The following is a 14542-nucleotide window of genomic DNA, read 5'->3' on the forward strand; positions in this document are numbered from 1 at the left end:
ATGAGGGCTGCCTGGGGTCAACTGTAGGTCAGTCCTAGGGATCAATAGTATAGAGGGATAGTTGGGGGCATGTGGAAGGCGCAGGCGGCCAGGAGGCAGTTGTTCTAGGCCAGAGCCGCGACTCCCTCTACAAACTCAACCCAAACCAGCTCCTCAGACCCAGAGGTCCCAGTGCCCCAGCCGCTCTCTAAACTCCCATCCGATCTAAAAGGCTTCTGCGACTGGAGCTTTTGAATGGAATCCCAGGGAGGTCTGAGTTCCAGGGAACTAGCTCTCCTCCTCCCCGCAAGCTCTGCCACGGATGTTTCCGTGGGACTCCACAACCCAGGGTCTGTGGTCAGCCATAGGCGCTCGCTGCAGTCGGTAATCTCTGCCCTTCCGCACCAGGAACTAGCCAGCTCTGCCAGAGTCACCGCCCAGGACCCATGCGTTCACTATCTGGTGTCAGAGCGCTGCTCCACACCCAGAGGTCTGTCGTCTCTGGGAGGAGATTCTAAGACGAGCAGCAACTTTGCCAGGCTACACAACTGCGTGTGTGTGTGTGTGTGTGTGTGTGTGTGTGTGTGTGTATGTGTGTAAGGTGCTGGTGTCTGGACATGCGGGGCTTCTTTCCGCTTTCACAGGCGTAAACTGAGTCCCCCAAACCCATAGCAGAACCCTGAAATGCTCGGTTCTAGCCCTCTCCCGTCAGGTTGGAACTGTTTCCTCTACTGCCTGCCCTTATGTGTCTTTTAAAAAAATTACAGAAAGTGTCGAGTGTGTACTCTCGGGGAGGGGACACCGGTTGGAGAAGCTGAGGGCAGGCTAGCGCAGCTGCCAAAGTCGGCTGCCCGGGTCAGCAAAACTTTGTTTCCCAGTGCGCAGGCGCAGGCAGAGTTGGGGGGCAGGGGAGGGAGGGGAGGAATCTCGAGGCAGGGGCGGGAGGGGTAGGGGGTGGTGGATTAAAATAAGTAGGCGGCTCGGTGCTAAAGGATGAGTGAGACGTAGCTCGGCCTCTCCTCGGCAAGTTCTCACCGGCTCGGGTTCAGACCCAGAAAGGCAGCTGGGAGAAAAGCTCACCAGACCCCGGCGGCAGCACTCCGGGGTTGCGAGCGCTCGCGTGCGTCGGGCGCTCGGGGTCCCTGCCGCTAGAGAAGCAGCATCGGGACTCCAGCTCGCCAGAGGTGCCAGTGGACTCCAGAGTCTCTGGTTCTTCGAGTCCAGCGCGGCGAGCCTCGCAAACAAGCTCTGCCCGGGGACTTCGGCTGAACAAGGTAACTGCAGCCCTGGGGCGCCTGGGCTCAGCGAGGCGAAGGCAGGCACGGCTCCCGGCTCCTCGTAGTAACTGGTGCCTTCTCTTTCCGCTGTTCCCCAGAGGCAGTTCCTCCTGCCAAAGGAAGGCTACAGGATCTTTGTGAAAGTGAGAGCGGTTGCTGCATCAGGTTTATGGGGATGCTGGTTCAAGGATTTCTAACCCTGGGTCCCGATTTGGCCTCTGACCTCGGGAGGAAGGAGGGGACAGACAGGCCTGGGCCATTGAAAACAGCCGCGCTGGCTAGGCAGAGTTCCGCTAAGGTGTCCACAGGTTTTTGGAAGGGAGTCTGCGTCTGCGGGCTCCCTCTAAGAAACTAGAGCAACTTCAGAGAGCACACGCTTTTGCAGGGTGCCTCTTTAAATTCAGACTGACCTGACTTTCCTGAGGAAGGGGGAGAGGATGCGGATGGTCATTATCTAAGCCCACAGCACCCGGGACAGGTGCATTGCCTTAACCGTGTTCCGCTTTAATGCCAGTTGCTCTTTAGACTGGAAGCCCGCAAACCCCCAAGACCTCAGCTACCGGGCATCTTACTACTGCCTCGCAAGCTGGGCTCTCTGTTTGGGATGATCTCGACTGGAGGGTGCCAGGGCGTCCTCCGGCCTGCAGCTCCTAACCTTTGATTGTGTCCTGTGTAGGGATCCACGCTGGGGGCACAAAGGAAGATTGTTTTCTAACTGGGGAGCCGAACACCCCCGAAGCAGAACCATTATTATGAGGCTGCCTAGATCTTTAGGGTGGGGATTCCTTTGCTCTCTTGGTAGTTGCCCAACCCCAGGCTTAAGCGGGGGAAAGATGCGACCCCGAAAAGAGAAAGGAGGTGAGGGCTAAACGAATCCTACTTTTCCCCAGCGGTAATCCCCAATAAGAATAAAACTACTTCTGGGTGCGCAGCCCTTTCTCAGCAGCCCAGGCACAAGCCGGGTGGGCTCAGAGCAGAGTTTAGCTGCAATGGATTCTTAGTGGCAATAATCCGATGAATTTCATCGGGGTGGGACCTGCAAGTTGGCTCTTTGAAAGAGAACCACGTGCAAAGCTCTTCACCGGGTTTCACAGCCTCCCAGGGAAGGAGTGGGCTGGCTGACAGGGATGGGGGAGCAACGAAGACTGACAACTGCTTGGTAGATGGTCTATCACAGGCTCTCCGGAAAGTAATTGCGGTTTCATTAAGACTGGGAAGCCGACTCCTGGGGACACAGCGGGCATCCCGGTATAGCAGAAAAGCAAACGAATCCTTCGATTTCGTTTGTTGGAAAACTGCAGCCGAAATGGGTTCCTTCCATCTCATTTGCTGAAAAACAAACAAACAAACAAACAAACAAACAAACAAACCACGCAGCTGAAGTATCGGTGCTGTTCAGTCCACTGGACCTGGATCCTGAATCCTCTCACCATTCAAATGGGGATTCGATGTCAAGGATGATTTGGGGGGGGTGTCTCTGGGCTCCTTCAGGCACAAGCTCGTGGGGCTCGCTCTGTCCTCATTAATGCAAGCAGTTAACTCGCTCACGCTCAATTAGCCCCGAATAAACCACTTTAATAGGCTGCTCACTTCATTAATGCCCTGCAAAAGGCTGGCGGCAGACGCGGGATTGGCGTTACATTGCAAGAGGGACAGGAATGATTGTGCCGCACAGGGACCCCTGCCTCTGAGGCGCGAATTGGATTCACTGCAGCGAGTCAGGACACTTAACGGTGCTTCCCCAGTCTCCAGGCCGGAGCTCCAGTTCGGGTGGATGCTGGGCCTTAGAAGAGTTGGTCCCTGCCCCGTAAAAAGATGAAAAAGGTCAGGTCAGCGTGGGGGTGGGGTGTCACTGGGGCTGGAGAGGCCCCGTGTTTGTCTCATGTTTTCAGGCCGCAGAGGCGTATCTGCAACTGTGTTTTGCTCTTAGCCGCGTGAAACCAGATTTTGCATTCGGTCCATTTTTTAGTACTGATGTAAAGAGCCACGTTTCGAACGAAATTCGTCCGCGGGGAAAGCTGGTGGCGTGACCCTGGAATCCCAGGCCTCAGAAAGCTACAGAAAATAAACTGCTTGGTCCTCTGAGAAAAATAAGCGGAGTGTTGGAGGAAATAAGATCAGGCCTCTCCAGACTTTCTGGCTTCTTGGGGGAGGCAAGGAAAAGTCAGGCGAAGTTTGTGGGTTCTCCCCAGCGCAGCGGTTCAAGCCAGAGTCCTGCCGCCACCATCACTAGTTGACTTCCCATAGGCCTAGCAGGAGAGGAGTTGGTGTGGCCTCCTCATGGCCCTTGCTGGCTCCAATAGATCCTAAGATAAGGATCTAATTTCCAGTGCCTGGAAGGGAGAGAAACCCGGGTGGCAAATCAAAGGGCATTCAACTAGCCTAAGTTCTGCATAGCTTTGAAGTTGGAGTCCACCTCCTCCTCTCCATCCCCAACCCAAAGGGGTCCCCAGCTTCCTCTTCAGCCCAGTTGTGCTTTGCTTTCTCCTTGTCCCAGATCATTTGTCTGGCACAGGTTTTTGAGTCGAGTAGTAGAGAAGGCTGGTGCAGAGTATGTGTGGTTGCTACCCAGGTTGGATCTCAGCAGATTTGCTCTTTCCTTACCTGGAAAATGAATTGCAGGCAAATTCCAGCCAGCCTGCTCTTGTGTGTTAGGCAGCTGTCACCCTCAGAAATATATCTTTCTTTAGATCTAGCTGTGCCACCAGCCACCTTCCTGCTGTTTTCTAGAGAGGTTTTCTAGGTAGGGTATCCTCAGTTCATCCTCTCCAAACAGGCTCTGTACATCTCTAGACCAGACAGGCATTCTAGAGCCCCAGGCAGAGGCTGAAGGTGTTTAGACCTGCAGGGGCTGGGGAGGCTGAGCTGTGAAGACAGAGGCATTCCAGGGAAAGGGACACTCCAGACAGAGGAAAGACATAAGAAAGAGAGGTACAGGGTCAAGGAAGAAATCAGAAGCTAGGAACTAGCACTGGGAAAGGAGAAGGACCTTATGAAGACCCTGCTCTGACAATGACCTGAGCATCGCCATTGAACCCCAACCAAAGAAGCTTACCAAAGGTCCTAGTGTTTTTGGCTTTTCTATTTTTGTTTTCCTCTCCCACCATATAGACCCAAATTAGAAATGTCCAGAGTGGCAGAGGACCCCCCCCCCCCCAACATACTGAGGAACTCGAGCAAGGTAGCCAGAAGACGCCAGCTCTGGAGCCCCTAGTCACTGTGGCATGGTACACCTTGGATCTTACACAAGAACCCCGATGAACTTACAGTCAGAGAGAAAACAGAGCACAACAGTGAAGGCCTGGCTGGCTTTAGTGCTCCTACCTGCACACAATGACCTTGCTGAAGGTCTCAGCAGACATAAGGAGACTGAGCAACCAGAGAAAATCTGCTCCTCTCCGCCAAGAGCATCCTTGAGCTCCTTCATGTGGAATTGCAATTTGTTTGACAGAGAACAGGAACTGAACATGGGTGTCAGTACCTTTTCTTGAAATGAGGATGACCTACCATCAGAGCATAGGGAGTCAGTCCTCAAAGAGCTACCAAGAGGACAGAGTCCTCAGGGCTCAGGGATGATAAGGCACATAACCAATTTCGGTTCAAATGAGAGTTTTAAAGTTGATGGCATGATTCTTTTGGCTTCTGGAAACCAAACCCCCACCCCGCCAAAACAACAACAACAACAAACAAACAAAAAGCACCTTAACCTGCAGGAACTGCGTGGTATGCATATTTGAAGCCTCCTGCATTTTGTACATGGTTGTACCATAGAACATTGGCAGTTCTACTTTGTCTCTGAATCTTTCTTGTTGATTCTGCGTCAGAACATGAGCGAGGACCTTAATGTGTAAGTGTGCTCCCCAGATTCTGTTACTGTTGCAGGGTGGTGGAATTCTGTGTGGCTCAAAGTTTGCCTGAAAGATATCTGGTGATATCTGGTGTCTGCATGCCGTGCCCGAGTTCCTAAGTTTTCCTCTTTCCCGGTTGACAGCAGGCTTTGTTTTAAGTTTGCTTGTATCTGACTTAAAAAAAAAAAAAAAAAAACAAAAACTTAGATGCCCTTTGATTGCTCTGTCAACATCGATGTCTCTTCCAGACACCAATTGGAGGGAGTCTGACCATCAGCGGAGGGCTCTGGCCAGACAGCTCTCCCACATCTTATGTGCTCATCTGTTCTGAGAGGGCACTGGGTTCGTGGCTGAGGTTTTCAATTCCCAGCTCCTTGCCCTAAGGGAAGGAGAGGGTCTAGGGGCACTGGAATTCCGAAGGAAGCCGACTTACTCTGAATATCTCTTTGGCTCTCTCCCCACCTTTCTTCCTGTCTTTGCAGGTCGATAATTGAAATCATTGCAGTGACCAGCTACAAAAATGGGCAGCAAAACCTTGCCGGCGCCGGTGCCCATCCACCCATCCCTGCAGCTCACCAATTACTCTTTCCTCCAAGCAGTGAACGGTCTGCCCACAGTGCCCTCGGACCACCTGCCCAACCTGTACGGTTTCAGTGCTCTGCACGCCGTGCACCTGCACCAATGGACGCTGGGCTACCCAGCCATGCACTTGCCGCGTTCCTCTTTCTCTAAAGTGCCAGGTGCGGTGTCCAGCCTGATGGACGCTCGCTTCCAGCTGCCCGCCTTTCCCTGGTTTCCTCACGTCATCCACCCTAAGCCAGAGATCACCACGGCGGGCAGCGGTGCCGCGCTTAAGACCAAGCCCCGCTTTGATTTCGCTAACCTGGCCTTGGCTGCCACACAAGAAGATCCCACCAAGCTTGGCCGAGGGGAGGGCCCTGGCTCCCCTGCAGGTGGGCTGGGCGCCCTCCTGGACGTGACCAAGCTATCTCCGGAAAAGAAGCCAACGAGGGGACGCCTGCCTTCCAAGACCAAGAAGGAGTTCGTCTGCAAGTTCTGTGGCCGCCACTTCACTAAGTCCTATAACCTACTTATCCACGAGCGGACGCACACTGACGAGAGGCCTTACACCTGTGACATCTGCCACAAAGCCTTCCGGAGGCAGGACCACCTACGGGACCACAGGTTCGACCCCGAGGCACAGCGGGTGGCCCCAGAGGGATTTGTTTTGGCTGCTCCCGTCTGCTACCCCCTCCCTCTTCCCCGCTAAGGTTCCTAAGAGCCCCTAGTGGCTATAAGCATTTCCACACCTCGGGGGTGGGGGTGGTCTCTATAATCATGAATGAGCTCCTCCTAAGCCCCGTCGGTCCCCGCTCCACGACAGGAAAGGTTTCAGATCGCGGGTGGAAGAAATACTGTAACGAATAGAACCTAAGATCGGGTCTTCACAAGTTCCGGTCTCTTTGTCCTTTCCCAGTCCCCGGAGGAGACGGTCCAATAGGCTTACCTGGAATGTCTGAGAGATTTGGGACTCGGCCCTTGGGATAGGAACTCAGAAACGCTTTAGTTTTAGTTAATTTCGTGCATTTTGGGTTTTTAAGAATACTTGAGCTAGTGACTACTTCACCTAGAAACTGCCCACAGATCTGTTGATCGATCTGCAGTTGTGGACGCCACCTTTAAAGAGGTGCTTACTATTTATTACCCCCAGGAAAGCTGGTGATCTTTCTGTCCCTTCAAGTCGTCACTCCTACCCATATCCTCGGTGTGTCGTTTGGTCCTCTTGTCCCCTTTGCCTCTATCCACAAACACCTTCACAGCAGTGGGAAGGGAATCTCGGTCCGCCAGCCATTCATAAACGTTACATTATGTTGTCTGTCTCCACCCTTAGATACATTCACTCCAAAGAGAAGCCCTTCAAGTGTCAAGAGTGCGGAAAAGGATTCTGCCAGTCCCGGACTCTCGCGGTCCACAAGACGCTACACTCACAAGTGAAGGAGCTCAAAAGCTCCAAGATCAAATGCTAAATGAACAGAGCCTGCGGGGCACCAGGACCCGGGGACATGCTGCAGCCCGCCTTCCCTTCCGGAGGGACCCGCGCTGAGGGCGACTCTGCGGGCAGCGGGAGGGGCTCCCGGGATTTTCCTTCCACACCAAGCAACGTTGTCCCCTGGGTCCCCAGCGCTTGTGGCGATCCTGAGCCTCGCCCGGGGCCGTGACTCCTTCAGCCTGGGCAGCTCCCCCAGGACGCGGCTAAACTCTTGGCCAAAAGGCGGTACTCAACTCACGTGGCGGAAGGGGAACTGCATTAAAAACAAAAAAACAAAACAAAACAAAACAAAAAAACAAGAAACGAAAACTCCGCTGAGCCGCAGCGGCGCCTCTCCCAGAAGTATTACTTTTTCTATTGTTATTTTATACGTTTTCTTTACTCCCTCCCCTCCCCCCCCAACTCTGACCATATAAGCTTGTAAAGTCTTGACTGCGGAGAGGGGAAAAGAAAAGGTCTGCGCGCCCTAGCAATTTCCAGTCCCCGCCTCCCTGCCCCATTCCCCCCCCCACACACCCGGGAGCCTGCGAAGTGTAATCCTTGTATCTGCTTCTGCCATCCGGCCCCAGGGGCCGCTGGCTCCGAGGGACTCCCGGGCGTTCTGGCTGCGCCACTGACCTCCCCTGCTCTGGACACAGAAACCCGGCTGAGGACCAGGCGCCCCGGGCTGGGGGTGAGGGTGGGGGATGGGCGGGCCTCCGGCTCCCCGGTTCCATCCCTGCGCGCGAGCGAGCTGCCGGCCACGAGCCGGACGTTGTATTGCGACTGGCACTTTATGCTGACCATCGGTAAAGGACATTTATCACTGGAGTTTTTTTTTTTTTTTTTTTTAACTATTAAATAAACGGTTATTTTACAGGCAAGACAGATCGGATGTTCCCTCTCGGACCGCGAGGGGAAAACGCATTTGTTTAGAGAGGAACAGTTTTTACCTGTCAGTTTTTACTTGTCAGCTTCTCTCACCTTGTCCTGTTGGGATGCGGTGACAGAGTAAGCCCTGATCCTGCGGTGTTGATCGACATCTGTACTCATTTCCTTACTTTTCAGTGTCAGGCCCCCCTGTCTCCTAACTTCTCAAACCCGAAAAGCTGTGAGCTGCAAGGGACAGGGTCTGCTGCTATTACATCAAGCCGTGAGAAATCCCGGCATCTCCAGGTGCAGGGGTCGTGTGGGGCCCATGAAGGAACAGAGTAAACCCCCCAGGCTTCCCACCCCCACCCCAACTAGCAGCTTTCCAGATTTTGTTTGTTTGTTTGTTTGTTTTTCTTTTGCTTTGGTGTGAGATCTTTCTTCACAGGGCCTCAAAGCATCTGTCCTCTGTGCCTGGACCTCGGCATGTATTCGCAATATGTCCCCCAAAGGACATCCTGGTCTGTTTCCTATGGGAGCCCCTTGCCCTCAGTTCTTGGAGCTTGTCCCCCAGCCAGCCTCATCCAAACCCACGAAGATTCTTCTCAATTTGGAAACCTTGTGAGCGCTCCTGGAGGCGGATGCCCTGGGATCCACCCCTCCCCCAGGCTTAGACAGAGAAATACGAGTTCCCCTTAGGCTAACTCAACCTACCCTTGGGCGTTTAGTTTTCCCACAATTAGAGTCCTGGCGGCACTGGCTCTCCTGCTTGCGGGGGGCGGAGCTGGGTTCCCGTAGCTCCCGCGCCCAGACCGCCCGACTGCGCAGATGGTGGCGCCCTTGGCCTTTCCCAAACCAAGCTTATCTTCCCCAGCTCCAGCTCCTGGCACTACAAAGGGGTGGGGGACCACGGCGTTGGCGTTGTTCTTCTCTGTGTCAGTGACATCAGTGACCCAAACCCCAGGCTCAAGCATGGTCTCACGGACTGAGAAAGCAAGTTCGGGGTGCAGTGCTTAAAATGCTCTAGCCCTTTAAGGCCTGCCTTGCTGGAGCCTCTTCAGGGAATGCTACTAAACCCTGTGGAGACCAGACCTTAGCACTCCAGGAACCCAATTTAGAGTTAAGGCCTTGGCCTGGCCAGGCTGGATGAGCACTATTAACATCGTTGGAGGCAGTATGCACCCTCTGCCCCCTCCCTCCCCGCCCCTGCTGGAAGGACAGACCAGGACGGTTGTCCCAGGACTGGGGTGCTTGCTTGTGTGTTCCTTTCTACAACCTTAAGAAACTTTGCCTTAGCACCTGTCCGTTATTCATCAGGGTATCATGGGTCTCCCTCAAAAACTTCTTCACTGGTCTCAGGCTCTGCATGCCAATGAACAGTGTGCCAGGTCAGGGGTGCTGGTCTATGAGATTTCCCTTTGACTGGCAAGTACCCAATGTCTTCCACCAAGATCCCAAAGGGAATGAAGCCCTTCTCTGAGAGTCTTGGGGCCTTTGGGTTCCTTGAAGGGCTCTTGATTTTAGTTTTGGAATCCAGGGTCAACCAGGCCAGTGACAGGGGGTTCCTTATTGTGGCCCAGTGAGGAGGAGAATCTTGTTTATAGGATATGAGTGTATACACACACACACACACACACACACACACACACACACACAGAGAGAGAGAGAGAGAGAGAGAGAGAGAGAGAGAGAGAGAGAGAGAGAGAAGAGTGTGTGTGTGTGCATTTTGAGCCCTTTCTGGAGAGAGCCATATTTATGTATTTCTGGATTCTGTTCTCCCAGGGCAGACTACCACAGCTGTCCCCTCACTCCTTTCAGGACACTCAGAACCTCTGCAGTTAGCCAGGCCCCCGGGACATCATTAATGCTGTGGAATGTTCCAGAAGGTTTGCTTGGGATGTTTTTCTTTTTGGCACATTCCCCTTCTGGCACCATGAATCCCAAGCCCCACCCTGGGTCCAGAGGCTGAGAGACTTTCAATATCAAACATGCCTCTTCAGAAGAATGGACTCCCTGGGGCAGAAGTTTTAACATGGTGGAAGGGAATGGGACACTGGTCTAGGCAAAAATACCCAGACTACTGAGGATACCACATGTTGCTCTCATGGTGTGAAACCAGAGCCCAGTTTTTAGTAGCATTTGCTCCAAGCATGGACAAGATTGTGCAGCAGCAGTGATTGCAGGTGAGATCATTCAACAGGCTACAAGTTTGGAGAGATGTGATTGGGGACAGTATCTCATCTGGTACCCAGTATGCTTTTTACATAAAACACAGGCAGGGACTTGTGCCCTGCCCAGCCCAGCCCATGCAGAAGCCTCCCACTTTGGCTGCCCCCCTCTCCCCCCATGCAAGTGCTGCAAACTCAGGAGGAACTCTGCAGCCACAGCAATGGTCTCAAGGGACAGAGAGACAGAGAGTCAAAGACAGACACACAGATAGAAACAGAAAAAGAGGTTTTTCTCGCCTGCTCCAACTCTTCCCCTACACTCTTAGAAAACCCTAGCTTCCCTATCTTTGGCCTCATACCTCACCAACGGAAACTCTTCTTGGTTCTCTCCCCACCCTTCTGTTCTCTGTGTCTCCTCTTCTCTTCTTCCTCCCTCCCTCTCCTTTTCTACCCCTCCTCCATGTGTGTATATGTGTGTGTGTGTGTGTGTGTGTGTGTGTGTGTGTACCCATGTGTACTTGCGGGCCTGTCTCCCTCTCTCTCTGGCCGGAGGTGCATTCTGGGACTCGCCAGAGAGCTGGAGGGACAACTTGAAGGTCTTGTGTGGGAGGTAGAGGCCCTACCCTATCAGGCCTTGGGTGATCCCTTTGGAGGGTAGCAGCTTTGGGGGACCCTTGGTGCATCTTAGAGTTCCTAGTTAGGAAGAGAGCAGAAGCATTCTGGGAGACAGAACAGCCTTCAAGGATTTCTTAGGGGGAAGAAGTTCAGATTCCTACAATTTCCGGAACTTTGGGGTTTGCAGGAATACAGAAAGCTTTGCCCTAGCCCCTGGGTTCACTGTTCACAGGGAAGCAGAAGGACTGGCAGGAAGGTATGGTGATTCTTTTTTTATTATTATTGATTATTATTATTAGTTACATTTTATTAACTCTGTATCCCAACTGTATCCCGCTCCCTTATTCGCTCCCAATCCCACCGGTATGGTGATTCTTGATGTCACCTCAGTTTCAAGAATGCTAGACGCGTGGCATTATAAATCTCCTAGAATCTGTGTCGCAAAGGCAGGCTCATCCCACCTTCCAAGGATATTGTGAGGTCACTGTCTCCTCTTTCAGGCGCACTGACATCACAATGGCCTTTGGCCAGTGCCCAAAGGCACCTTAACAACTATGGCGGCAACGAATTAATACAGTTTTAGGAAATCACAAACCAGTTCTGCCTGGAGCAGTGATGCCCACTCATCCCTGCCATGCCCTTGGAGGCGTCTCAAATAGTTCCGACTCCAACAAGATCCTCAGACCCCAGACACTGGCAGGTGCCCCGTGTGGCGAGTCGTGGCGCGGCCTTCTCCTAGGGATTCCAGCGACGATTTAAGCAGTCTCAGACCACACGGGTTCCAGCGCCAGCTACCGCTGTGCGATCAGCCCATGCAGACCCCTCCCACTTTGGGTGCCTCCCCCCCACCCCACCCCCCACGCAAGTGCTGCAAGCGCAGGCGCAGGAGGAACTCTGCCGCAGTCAAGACTGCTGGAACTCTGTGCTCAGTGGCGGGAGGTTGGGGTAGTTGCAGCAGTATTTGGTTTTCCACCTTCAGGCGTGGCGCAGGACTCTGCATCGGTATCCCATAATAGTCCTGCGCGCTGGAGGTGCAGCACCTGGCAGACTCTTGAGAGCCCAGGAAGTCTTCAGACCGACTTTCTGCCAGCAGAAGTGCTGCAGATCTTAGCTTCAGGGAAGGTGTGGCAGGGCTGCGGTACTTCAGAAAGTCAATTGCTGTCCCAGTCCTTCTGGGTAGGGTGTCTGAGGCAGAGGTCTCCTCCACCAGAGCCCTGGGAGACTTTTAGAAGCAAGGCAAGTCCTGCCTGGGTCTCCTACCTATTTAACTAGGCTTTCTCTACAGCCAAACAGGACCAGTTTTCACATTTCTATGGAAACGTTCACCAGGGACACGAAATATTAGTTGGGGTTAAACTTAATGTCAGTGGTGGCGGAAGAATTATCTCCATTTTCTTTGAAACTCTGGGCCAGGAGACTTTCCTTCCTTAAAATACACGATCCTGGGGCAAGTTCCTTCATTTCTGAGCCTCAGTTTTCCTCCAGCAGCTGGGATAATGCTTTCCCATTGCCTCTTTCAGTTGACATAGAGGTAAAAAGTCCTACGTATTTAATAACAAGTTTATTATTTTAATCAAAAACTGTTGCCTAATGTGATGCCGATCAGCTCCTGCATTTATGAGCCACGTAGTGCCAGAAATGCTTTGTCAGTTCTCTGCAGTTGCCTGCCTTTTAAGCTACACTTCTGCTAGGAGAGCTCACTCCCATTTTCACTTTTTGGAAGAGGTTTCTGAATTGTGCATGCGTGTGTGTGTGTGTGTGTGTGTGTGTGTGTGTGTGTGTGTGCATGCACCCACATTGGGAGGTGAGAGGAGGACACTGGCTCTCTTCCTCTAATACACTCCTTGGGTTTTGAGACTTGGTCTGTCACTGAACTCAAAGCTTGCTGTTTCTGCTGGACCAGGCTAGCTACTGAGCTCATTAGCCTGAGAAGAGGGGCTTCACAGGATACTCTGGCAGTAGCATGGTAACATCAACATCCTTCTTCAGTCATTCACCATAACCCCATTCCTAGCTATTTACAGTCATTCTAGGACAGTGCTAATTTCAGTCTCAGAGATGAGAATACAAGATGGACCCACAGCAGTGGCGTGGATGAAGAGTTGAGAGTCTGTGGGTCTTTCTTCTTCTTGTTGTTTGCTTGTTTATATTGCCCTTGCGCTCTGCAGCTCAGCTGTCTCTGGGGATATGTAAGGTACAATTAATTTATTTTAAGTGTTTAAATGTTGGCTTCATTGAACCGAGATAAGAAGTTATTGTCATCTTTCATGATAGTGGAATGGATTAATTTTGTTCTGTCTCTTGTAGGGGTGGGTATTGGGAAGACGGATGCTTAACTTTTTTGCTTCTCTGGGCTACAGTGGGTGAAGAATTGTCCTGGGCTACACATTGTATAGGTTTTCAATCTGCACGTGTTGTTAGATATACACTTTTATTTTGCTTTACATCATGACAGAAAATTGTCATCTATAAAATTTATACTCTAAAACCATGAAGTTACATCACAAAAATAATCACAAAGTCTCATGTTTAGAATGTATGTATTGAGCCACGTTCACAGATACCCTGGGATATTTGTGGCTCATAGCCGATAAGGTTGCACACCTTTGACTGGGAGCTTGCAGGCATGTGGTGATGTGAAAGAGAAATCATGGGGACTTGGGTGGAAGGAAGCCTAGACTTCAAAGATGACCAAAGAGACAAAGTACTTCCAGAGAATATGATCCTTACATAACTAAATTTACTTATGTGGTTGTTTCTCATCTTGTTAATCCGAACAGAGAGCCAAATGCCTCTGTGCAAGCAGATATTAATTACTATAGTATCTCTAAGTACATGCCAGCTCCCGCAGGCCTCCAGCAGGCCAAGAACAAGCATAGGTCTGATACTTTGATTATGAAGAACAGTATGGTCCCTAAGGGCAGTTAACAATGATATGTTTACGAAGGACACTCAAAGATGTTTGGAGAAAGTAGAAGAGTTACTATTACCTGTTAGATAAATCTATGTACATTTAACTATATTTTTATATGTAGGAATACATGCCTGCATGTATGTATGTGCACCACATGCACACTAATGTTCATGGAGACAAAAAGAGGCCATCAGATACTTTGAAATTGGAGCTATAGGGTGTTGTGGGCCTCCTTGTGGGTGCTTGGAACTCAACTCAGGTCTTCTAAGTACTCTTAACTGCTGATCCATTTCTTTAGTACAAGATCCGTATTTTGTAGTTACTTCCATGAATTTCATATGATGTATAAATTTAAAACTAATTTTTTGATATTTTTAACCACCACCCATATATATATTTTATGTATGATAATTACAATCGTATATATATTTTACTATTAACTTCTAGTCTAATTTTTATGTTTCTGGTTGTCTTTTGTCTGTTGTCCATTTCTTCTTTTCTTGCTTTGTTTTTCTCTCTCCTTTCTTTCTTTTTTTCTTCTTCTTCCTCCTTCTTTTCCTCCTCCTTCTCCTTCTTTTGACTGTCCTGTAATTTATTATGTAGACCAGGCTGGCCTGGAACTCAGAGATCCACCTGCCTCTGGCTCCACGAGTGCTAGCATTAAAGGTGTGCATCACCTCCACCACCACCTGACTGCTTTCTTTCTTACTCTTTTTCTTCTTTTTTCAAGATATTTTTATTAATTACAGTTTATTTACTTTGTATACCAGCTGTAGCTCCCTCCCTCTTCCCCTCAAAATCCCACCCTCCCTCCCTTTTGTTCACCTAAGCCCCTCTCCCAG

The 14542-nt window shown here is 51.1% G+C and overlaps 1 protein-coding gene across 1 annotated transcript; it reads left to right on the plus strand.

The window, feature by feature from the left end:
- Positions 1-984: 984 nt before the first annotated feature.
- Osr1 (odd-skipped related transcription factor 1) lies at positions 985-8010 on the plus strand. Its single transcript, XM_021664676.2, is given in 5 exon segments — positions 985-1253; positions 5587-6289; positions 6996-7107; positions 7109-7132; positions 7134-8010. Coding segments are annotated over 4 exon segments (876 nt in total). The 5' UTR covers positions 985-1253; positions 5587-5624; the 3' UTR covers positions 7209-8010.
- The last annotated feature ends 6532 nt before the right edge of the window (positions 8011-14542 follow it).

This window comes from Meriones unguiculatus, chromosome 1 (genome assembly GCF_030254825.1).
Source record: "Meriones unguiculatus strain TT.TT164.6M chromosome 1, Bangor_MerUng_6.1, whole genome shotgun sequence".
In the NCBI taxonomy this organism is placed as follows: domain Eukaryota; kingdom Metazoa; phylum Chordata; class Mammalia; order Rodentia; family Muridae; genus Meriones; species Meriones unguiculatus.